The sequence below is a fragment of the Crocuta crocuta genome, unplaced genomic scaffold (genome assembly GCF_008692635.1).
Source record: "Crocuta crocuta isolate KB4526 unplaced genomic scaffold, BGI_CrCroc_1.0 scaffold97, whole genome shotgun sequence".
Classification (NCBI taxonomy): domain Eukaryota; kingdom Metazoa; phylum Chordata; class Mammalia; order Carnivora; family Hyaenidae; genus Crocuta; species Crocuta crocuta.
The window spans coordinates 8,553,087-8,563,215 of NW_027531999.1; the positions used below are offsets into that span (position 1 = coordinate 8,553,087).

At 36.5% G+C, this 10,129-nt stretch overlaps 1 protein-coding gene across 7 annotated transcripts in view; it reads right to left on the reverse strand.

Annotated features, from left to right (window-relative positions):
• The window catches only part of XPOT (exportin for tRNA), a 161,151-nt gene that overhangs the window by 3,949 nt on the left and 147,073 nt on the right, over positions 1–10,129 (reverse strand). For 6 of the 7 annotated variants that reach the window (XM_077775250.1, XM_077775249.1, XM_077775248.1 and 3 more), the window contains 8 exons: positions 9,902–9,971; positions 7,579–7,817; positions 6,033–6,318; positions 4,998–5,187; positions 4,090–4,206; positions 3,789–3,904; positions 3,058–3,105; positions 2,238–2,453 (listed from right to left, as the gene is read on the reverse strand). In XM_077775250.1, coding sequence (XP_077631376.1) covers positions 2,337–2,453; positions 3,058–3,105; positions 3,789–3,904; positions 4,090–4,206; positions 4,998–5,187; positions 6,033–6,318; positions 7,579–7,817; positions 9,902–9,971 — 1,183 coding nt within the window. In that variant the 3' untranslated portion in view covers positions 2,238–2,336. Of the gene's footprint in view, positions 4–2,237; positions 2,454–3,057; positions 3,106–3,788; positions 3,905–4,089; positions 4,207–4,997; positions 5,188–6,032; positions 6,319–7,578; positions 7,818–9,901; positions 9,972–10,129 lie in introns of those variants that run through there. The other variant, XM_077775254.1, reaches the window with a different exon arrangement.

Consider the following 10,129-nt stretch of genomic DNA (forward strand, 5'->3'; position numbering starts at 1 on the left):
TAACTGTATTAAATTCACTGTAAATCAAATCCACAGTTTTCTTTTTTAAACTGTGATTAAAAAAAACATTTAACTGACCATCTTACCACCATAATGCTAGTATGCCCATCTTACCACCATAATACATTAGCATTAACTATTTGCATACTGTTGAGCAACAGATCTCTGGAACTTTTCATCTTGCAAAATTGAAACTATACCCATTGGATATCAACTCCCCCTTTCCTTCCCTACCAATCCCCTGGCCACCACCATTCTACTTCCTGTTTCTGAGAGTTGGCCTACTTTAGTTACTTCATATTAAGTGAAATTATGCAGTATTTATCTTTTCATGACTGGCTTATTTCATTTACCGGAATGTCCTCAAGGTTCACTCAAGACTGGAGCATGTGACAGGATTTCCTTTCTTTGAGGCTGAATAATATTCAGTTGTATGTATGTACATTTTATTCATCTATTCATCTGTCAAAGGGCATTTAAGTTGCTTCCAAGCTACAATAGTCGTATAACAGTTCCTCACCAAAAAAGGTTCTATGGCATTTTCAAATGTAATACTTTTCAGTTAGACTGCTTTCCCTTTTGAGAACATGGTTCTCCTGGACAAGGTTGACTCATGCCTGAGAAGGGAGAGTGGGACAAAAACTGCATTGCTGTGGCTGTTCTCACCTAGTTAGAGCAGTAATTGAGCAGAGCTAAACCAAAAGAAAAAGAGTTAAGGCTCTCTAACAGAATTCTGCAAAAGGTTGTCACAAGACATATGGAAAAGAGAAAACGGGGGATGCTTATCTTCTACAATCAAATTATTAGACAGAAAGATAATTTTGCTTTACTTAATTTGGTATATTTCATTTTTGATGTACATTAAGGTCATTGCTTTCATTAAAACATTACTTTATATTTACATAACAAATTATAGCTAAGAAAATTCATTAATACCTCTAAAGTTTATGTTACAAAATAGAAGATTATAAATTCATTAAAAATTAGTTTTATGATTACTCTTATGTGAGATATATCCTATTTTTCATTCAAGTTTTTCAGTGCCTCTCATAAAATAGTATGATAAAAACTTTTTAAAAACACTGTGAAGAAACAATTCTTAGAATCCCTTCAAGAGATTCTAACACTAGTTGTAAAAAAAACTTTGATACCTCAATTAGATCTGTGTGCTAGAGAAGTCAGGATAACTACATGCCAAGAAAATAACTGAATACCATTATGAAAATTACTTTTTAATATATAAAAATGTAAGATTGCATTCCAGATACTTCCTTCAAAACATAGTTTCAGATTTTAAAAATTCAGCATTTATAAGCTTGGCATATGTAAAAGGAACTGCTTAACACAAATCTTCAGAACATGTTTGTGTGCTGGAGTGCCCTTTGGTAGTCTGGGGGAGCCCACTTGACTCCTTTTAGAATTTTTTTTTTAAGCACTGTGTGTGTTTTTTTAAATTCATTTTGAGTGGGGGTGAGGGGCAGAGAGAGCGAATCTCAAGCAGGCTCTGCACTGTCAGCATGGAGCCAATGTGGGGGTGAACCCAGGAACCATGAGATCATGACCTGAGCTGAAATCAAGAATCCGACGCTTAACCAACTGAGCCATCCAGGTGCCCCTAGAATGTTTTTTAAAATATATTTGTAACACATAGGATTAGAAAGGAAACTAATTATAATGACTTCTGGTTATCAAAAATATTTTTGACATGTGGTGGAACAGTAAGAATTGCTGACTGAGACGACAAAGTCTAGTGGTAGATCTTAAGAACTTAAAATTTCACAATCTTGGAGTATACAAAGTATTTTGAGATTCCCTGGAACAATGAAAGTGACAGGAAAACATCTGTGATTTCTACTGGGGACAAAGTCTTGGGCAATGAGAATGCTATTATGATCTGTCACCTACGCCATGGCAGGAAATTAAACTTTTGGCTAAAGGTTAGTGAAAATAAAAATACAGGGGCGCCTGGGTGGCTTAGTCGGTTAAGCGTCCGACTTTCACTTAGGTCATGATCTCGCGGTTTGTGTGTTCGAGCCCCGCGTCGGGGTCTGTGCTGACTGCCAGCTCAGAGCCTGGAGCCTGTTTCAGAGTCTGTGACTCCCTCTCTCTCGGACCCTCCCCTGCTCATGCTGTCTCTCTCTCTCTCTCTCTCCCTCCTAGAAATAAATAAAAAATATTAAACAAAATTAAAAAAAATAAAAAGAAAATAAAAATACAATTTTTTCCCATTCGATTTCAGATACCCCTGAAGTTTAAACTCTTGCTATCCTGTATACAGTAACACATCAAGCTGAATGCAGTTTGACATTTTTGGATCAAAATTTTGAACTACACAGTCAGATGTAATTAAATGGAAAGGAATCTGCTGGGACAGTTCTTACCTGAATTATCTCTGGAGCTACTTGCAAGGAAGGCAGGTATTCTTGTTGAAGATACTGAACACATTCTGGGCCCTGAAAATTAAGATAATTAGAACTCAATTACTTTCTTCCTTGATATTAAAATAGTGCATAAAAATAAATTAGAACAACACACGTATACTTCAAGCATAATATGGCATTGTGATTTAGAATATATAGTCTGGAGCCAGATTGCTTTGGTTTGAGATCTGACTCTGGCAAATTTCTGGTAACTTTGAGCAGGTGACTTAAGTTCTCTGAGCCTCAGTTTCCCCATCTGAAAAATGGAAGTTACTGTGAGGAATGGATGAGTTAAGAAATATAAAGCTTTTGAATAGCGCTTAGTGGGGTGCCTGGGTGGCTCAAGTGTTCAACTCTTGATCTTAGCTCAGGTCATGATGCCAGGGTTGTGGGATCGAGCCCGGTGTTGGGCTCCACAATGAGTGTAGAACCTGCTTAAGATTCTCTCTGTCTCTTTCTCTTTCTCTCTCTCTCTTTCTCTCATTCCCCCCTTTCTCTCCCCACTCCCTCTGTCCTCTCTCCTGCTTGTGCTTTTCTTTAAAAAAAAAAAAAAAAAAAACAAACAAAAAAACCCCCCAAAACTGTAACAAATCTATGTGTAAGATGAAAACGAAAGGGCATGGAGTACAAAGCTCACCCGTTTGAGATGAATTGTTTTCAAAGTCACCGCACACTCAGACAGAGCCTATGGAAAACAGGTTGAGAATTTGAATACAATTTTTGGTTAGTGATCCCACTTGTCTCTTTATTTCCCTGGCCACTGCTCATTAACAACTACTTCCAAACAAGGCACAAAGGAAGGAAGGTACCATCATATGGAATAAGTGGGCTGGATAGAAAAAGGAAAAAATATAAAATTGTTGTTTTAATGCAGTAAATCAAATGATGAAATCTAGCTTTTACTAGGTTTTGGGGAAATGGTTAACGGACACAGCTTGAAATTAAGTATTTTGAAAATGAGACCTAAGGAAACTATCATTTGAGCAAGAGAAAGTTACTTTTAATGGTTAGGAAAAACAACATTAAGTGCAAAGTTAGAATGAAAGCAGTAGAAAACTAATTAACTTTACCAAGCTTTAAAGAATGTTTATATAATGTACCCTTTCACTGTCCTTGAAAGAGTCTCGTTTGTTAAAGTTGAAGGAGCTGGATTTATATACTAAACTTAGTATCACGATTCAGTAAGAATCCACAAAAGGTCCAGAAGAGATCATCAACCTTTTAAAAGTGACTCCTACTTTGAAATAAAAAAAAAAGGGGGGGGTGTGGGATGGGGGCAGTGAGACTAATACAGTCAACCTGGCATTAAGGAAACTGAGAGGGTACACGAGATGTACACAAGGTGAGCAAAGATTCCTAGGTGCTTACCAATACTGTTTGTGCATCTGCCAGGTCAAAGGTCTGTTTTAAAGGTGCCAGGAAACAGGCGGGGACAATGTGCTTATAAACAAAATCAGCAAATCCCACTGGTCCATCTTTACCTCCTGTCAAGAAAAGTCAAATGTTCATCTTGCATTAAAAGAAAGTCAACTAATTATCATGAGATTCGGAAAGTTAACTCCCAGCTCTTGTCCATGTTAGAGCTAGGGTTCCACTTTATCTCGAAGAGTCTTAGGAAACAGGTTGGGGAATGAAGTGTTTTTGTTTTTGTTTGCTTTAATCATCTTACCCCAGAGTTCTACCAACTTGGAGAGAATGATAAAACACGTTTTCTGTGCAATTGGATCTGGATATTCGACTGCTCCTTGGATAACAGTAACCAGTACCCGTTCTACATTCTCTGCACCTGAAGAGAAACAAAAACTTGAGTCTAATTTTAAAAAGACCTAGAAAGGCAACCTGAAGCTCTTACTTCGTATAGTAGAACAAGATAAAAGCACTTACAGAATTGGTAAGATCCCTCAATTTTTATTAGCTTGACTAAATTTTAAGCATAAAACATTGAAAAGTAATTATTCTCTTGTTTCTTGACCTCTGCATTTCTTATACAGCAAAATTCTCCATGTTGATCAATATAGTCCCATTTATTTTTAATTTGAAAATGGCTAACTGGCTAGTGAGACTCAATCGTCAGGTAAAGGCAGTCAAGTTGCCACGATGCTATTTATACTACAAAAGAACCAATTAAAGAACACTGCCCTAGGGGGTGTCTGGGTGGCTCAGCTGGTTAAGCATCTGACTCTCGGTTTCAGCTCAGGTCATGATCTCACCGTTTTGGGGGTTTGAGACCTGTGTCAGGGTCTGTGCTGACAGTGTGGAGTCTGAATTGGATTCTCTCCTCCCTCTCTCTGTCCTCTTCCCCCATGCTGTCTCTCTCTCAAAATAAATAAACTTAAAGAAATAAAAAGAATAAAACCATAAATCTTAAAAAAGAAAAAAGAATACTGCCCTAAGAAAAAGGGAACTGAATACAAATTAATTTTAAGGTCCTCTACATGAAATTCATTTTCACCTTGATAATAATAATGAACTGTCAACCCAGGAACCACCTTAGAAGTTTGGTATTTACTTCAACCAGCTCTTATACTGCCATGCAGCTGTGACAAGGCCTTGGGCAGACAATCTCAGCACCCCCACCTTGATTTGCTATGACTTCGCTCATTCCACTGCCTGTGACTGTTTGCAGGAAAGCAAAGTAACTCCTTCGTAACATTTGCTTCTCTAAAGCAGCAGACTGGTCATTTTCTTCTGCTGGTCGGAGCAACACTTCAAAAATTGCATGAAGTAGAGGCATGAACATTTGCTGTAAAAATGGAGATACCTGTATCTGAAGATAGAAAACAACTATTACTGCTTCAGTTATGAGTAAGATGATTAGTATGAAACTTATAAAAAACAGGTTTTACATAAAGCCTTTATCCAGAACTTCTATTTAATGTATTTACATAATTCTGTTAGCAAGTATCAATGTTAAGACAAAAACTACATTAAACCTATGCATTACTGAAATCTTCAAAAATTGTTAATTCATTTCCCACAGCTCAAGATTCAGGTTAAAATGATAGGGACTCAGATGTATTTCATCATCAAATATCGCCAAGGAATATATTCAAATTTAAATTCTCAAAAAATGAATTCTATTTTGCTAAATTTTCAGTGGAATTTATATGACTGAGCTTTCAAGGCTTTACATGGTTTTTGTCAAATTCCTTAACTTCTTTGTCTCAATTTCTTCATCTATAAAACACAGTCATCTCTGGGCCTATTAGGATTGAGTGAATCAATGTACAAAAAAAGGCTTAGAGCAGATTTTGAACACAGAAAGCACCATGTGTTAATCCTACTTGGGTACCCAAGTTACAATGCTTTTTATTCACCTCTAGACCCTTAGTACTCAATATTGTTTTTATTTGCTCTTCTAAAAGAGTAGACTAATAGTTTTCTTCTGCAAAGAGCAGAAAAAGTTTGTTTTTTATTAAAACATTTATTAAACATGTCGCATGTGTCAGGCAGTGTGCTAGACAGGGGGTGACAACAATACCTTTGGTCCATGTTCTAAAGTGACTTGTATTAAAAAACAACAACAACAAAAAAACAAGCCAAGCGACAAATGCCAAAATGTGTCTAATCTGTAAATCAGGAGAATCTCTGAACTATGACGGTCTGCGGTACCTTAAATTTGGCTGTAATCTGGTTGATAAGAGGAATGAACTCCTGGAGGTCTTTTGCTTCACAATCTTTGAGCATGTGTTCCGAGGCAGATGGGATGAATGGAAGAACTTCTTCCTCTAAGCAAATAATCATGCGATGAAGGAAAGTCCGAACTCCACTTCTGAGAATATCCTTTTGTAAGGGGCAACTGAGAGCCGGCAAGAAGGTCTGTAAACAGTCCAGATAAACTTCGGAACAGCCACATTGTTTCACAGTCTGCTTGTTGCTGAAAGCTTTGCTGGTTCGACTACATAAGAAATATCAAGAACTAGTTTTAGCTTTATTCCTCAGAAGTTTTATGGAGTAATTAAAAATAATGCAAAATAAATTACACAACTGACAGAACTAAGAAGCCAATTAGTTTTCTTTTTTCTTTGAAGTTTATTTGAGAGAGAACAAGTGAGCAAATGGGAGGGGCAGAGAGAGAGGAAGAGAGAGAATCCCAAGCAGGTTCTATGCTGTCAGCACAAGCCCAGGGTGGGGCTTGAACTCACAAACTGCGAGATCATGACCTGAGAAGAAACCAAGAGCTGGACACTCAACCAACTGAGCCACCCAGGTGCCTCGCCAATTATTTAGTTTCTAGGTCACATTTGCTTCCATCTTCAGCTAATATAGTTATTTATATACAATCGCTTCTAGTTACCATTACAGAATAAGCTCAGATTAAAGGAATGACAGGTCATTAATATAAACCTTCTGATGAGAATCTACCTAAACGTTTTACTAAAATCCTGATAAAGTATGCAGAAAAGGGGGGAAAATACAATTACTATGACTAGGCTGTATTAGACAATCTACAGATTACTGATTTAAATTTAGAAAACAATCTTTAGAATCAAGTTATAATTCCTAACATTAGCCTTTACACTCAAGTATTCTATAGAGCAATTTCTCAGTGTAGCTCCCAATTAGCAATCACTCCAACTTTCATACTGTTACTGTCTGCCAATAAAATGTATGGGCAGAGAGGGAAAAGAAAGGCAGCTTGTGTGGTCTTCAGGACACAATGCAAGAGCTTAACAGAAGCCTCAAGGCTTCATCGTTAAGTACCAAGACTGATCCCGGGGTGCCTGAGTGGCTCAATTTGGTTTAAGTACCTAGAATGATCCGAACCATCTAGATATGTCATTAGTATATAAACTCTTCAGTTAAACCCCTAAATACACAATCATATAAACTCTTCAGTTAATCCCCCTAAATACACAATCAATTTATAACAAAGAAGTCAGACAAGATAAAGATCTGGATAGTTATCAAACTAAAAATACAGACTGTCATGTGACCTATTCCCTTCTTCAGCTAAACCTTCTAACTTACTGGATATAGAGAAGAAAAGTTCAGATAATTTTCTGGACAATCCAGTTTTCAAAACATGGGTATGTGTGCCCAATTATTTTGTATGTGTGCGTGTGCACCCAATGCTAAAAGATCCAAGTAAATGGGTCTTCATGTATGTTCTGTGTGTTCACACTCACTTTACAATTTTAATTGCAATCACACTCACCTGGCAAATCCAACAGCATGGTTGAGACAGTCTGCTAGTGATGCCTGCCTTTCTTCATCTTGTGCCAGCATCAATTTTTCTAACAGAATTTTAAACTTCTCCATTAATGGGGTCAACAAATTTCTCATTAATGCTTGTTTCCGTTCAGCAGGATATTCACTATTAACAATCAGCACTCCAGCTGTCTCATAAATAAAGAGTTGATCATCGCTGCTCAACAAAGACTGGTAACCATTCTCCTAGAAAGAAATTTAATCCTATTGGTGATCATCATTGTTCAGTCACTCTCATTTAAGTAGAATTAGTGTGATAGGGCCAGAAGATATCATCTGTCACATCAACTCATTACTAAAAAGTAGATCAAGTTCTTATAAAATACAAATTTCTCCCAGTACCACATAATGGAAAGAGAATGGAATTTGAGGCCAAAAGGTCATGGGTCTAATTCTATCCTTGATAAAACAGTAAATTGTCATATAGGTTAATTATTAGTGAGCCTTCTAACTTGTTCTCTTTTGAGAACAGTCTTATTTGTAAAACTGTTATGAGGCTAAAATTGAGATGTACAATGGTGTTCTGAATGTTAGTACAAAGGTCACACAGGTAAATATTTTGAAGGGTATTTAAGAATTGAGTAACAATAAAAACACACAATAAACACACACACACAAACACACCAGTTGTTACTTTAGAATGTATGAAAATAAGACCGCATATGAAAGAAGTAGCTCCCCTTCAAGCACAAGTATATATCCCATACGCTGGTCAATTCTTATTAATGACTTTTATTATTTTTTACATTTATGCATGGAGAAAGACCAAAAGGAGGGTGAAAATATCAGAGTGCCTTCTAGATCCAACACTAAAGCTCCCCGTTAAAAAATTACATGGAGCACCCCGTTAAAAAATTACATGGGTAGCTCAGTTGGTTGAGCATCCAACTTTGACTCAGATTGCGACCTCACAGTTTGTGAGTCTGAGCCCTGCATCAGGCTCACTGCTGTTAGTGCAGAGCTCGCTTTGGATCTTCTGTCCCCGTTACCTAATCTTCCTCCCTTCATGCTCTCTCTCTCAGAAAAAAATACTTAAAATAATTAATTAAAGGTACTTAAAAATGGGTACTCACGACCCTACTAAGCAAGCAACAGTCAGTAAAATCTGTTGATTTTTATACTGAATCTGAACGAAGACTTTTTATATACTAAAAAGGGATTATGGGTATAATTTAAGTCGTTTATATGAACAGCATAAAAAACATGAAAGATTTCTAGTATGTACAAGATAATATTGGTGAATATTGGACTTGCTGAATGCCTAAGTCTAAAAGGTCACTGTGAGCTGTCAAGGAAAACTGGCATTAATTAGGTGAAGTACTGGGGAGCCTGGGTGGCTCAGTTGGTTTGGCGTCCGACTTTGGCTCAAGTCATGATCTCATGGTTCATGGGTTCGAGCCTCACACTGGGCTCTGTGCTGACAGTGAGCTCAGAGCTTGGAGCCTGTTGTGGATTCTGTGTTTTCCTCTCTCTCTCTCTGACCCTCCGCTGTTCGTGCTGTCTCTCTCTGACTCTCAAAAATAAATTTAAAAAATTAAAAAAATTAGGTGAGGAACTTTCACTTATAGGTTTTTGTAACATGTCAAAATAATTTAACCATATAATTCATTAGCAATCTTTCATTCAGTGAAATTATGTAATCACTGAACTCTAAATTCTGATATTCAATTAAAAGAACAAAAGTTACTATTTTATGTTTAACACTTCTCAAGTGGACATTTTAGTAGGAACTTTTATCAAAATGAAAAAAAATCAGTCAATGTCAGTATACAAAAACATTTAGAGGTCAAAATATACTTACAAAGTATTTCAATTTAAATCTTTCTCGTGAAATGAACACCAAAATATCAACCAGCATTTAGACATTCTTAGTCAGCCTTAAATCATCCCCCCAAAAAAGTCAATCTACTGGCAGCAGTCACTTAAAATGGCTAATATGATCATGTACTAAGTAGGAAATAATTTAGAAATTAAATTTTTCCTTTTCCATAAAATACTTCCATTTAGGAGAACAGACCATATCTCATTCTGCCAAATTTATCAATCAACTCCTGATTCTTTCTATCACTATTTTATTAATTCTAGTACTATGTTTTGTTTACTATCCCCAACAGAATTTTGGTAAACAGAATTAACTAACCCTTGCACACACCCTCCTCATCTGGGCTGCCCTGATCCTCCATTAAGAAAACTGCCTACATTAAAGGCTAAAGGCATGTGTGGCTTCAGTATTTGGAGAGAATCTGTAATTTGGAAACATAGATACTTACAGGTGGAGAAAGCTCTAATAAATCTTGTATCCTATTCAGAATATCCTCAATGAAAGGATTCATTTGTTTACTGAAAGCCAAAAAAAGGGTCACAATTATGTAAACAATAGTGCTCAAAATACCAAATCCCCCTTAATAAAGGGCAGAACTAAAAAAAAAAAAAGTTCAGTTCTAAGCTAGTCAGATGTAATCATTAAGACTAGCTAGGATTTTTAAAAATTACAACCT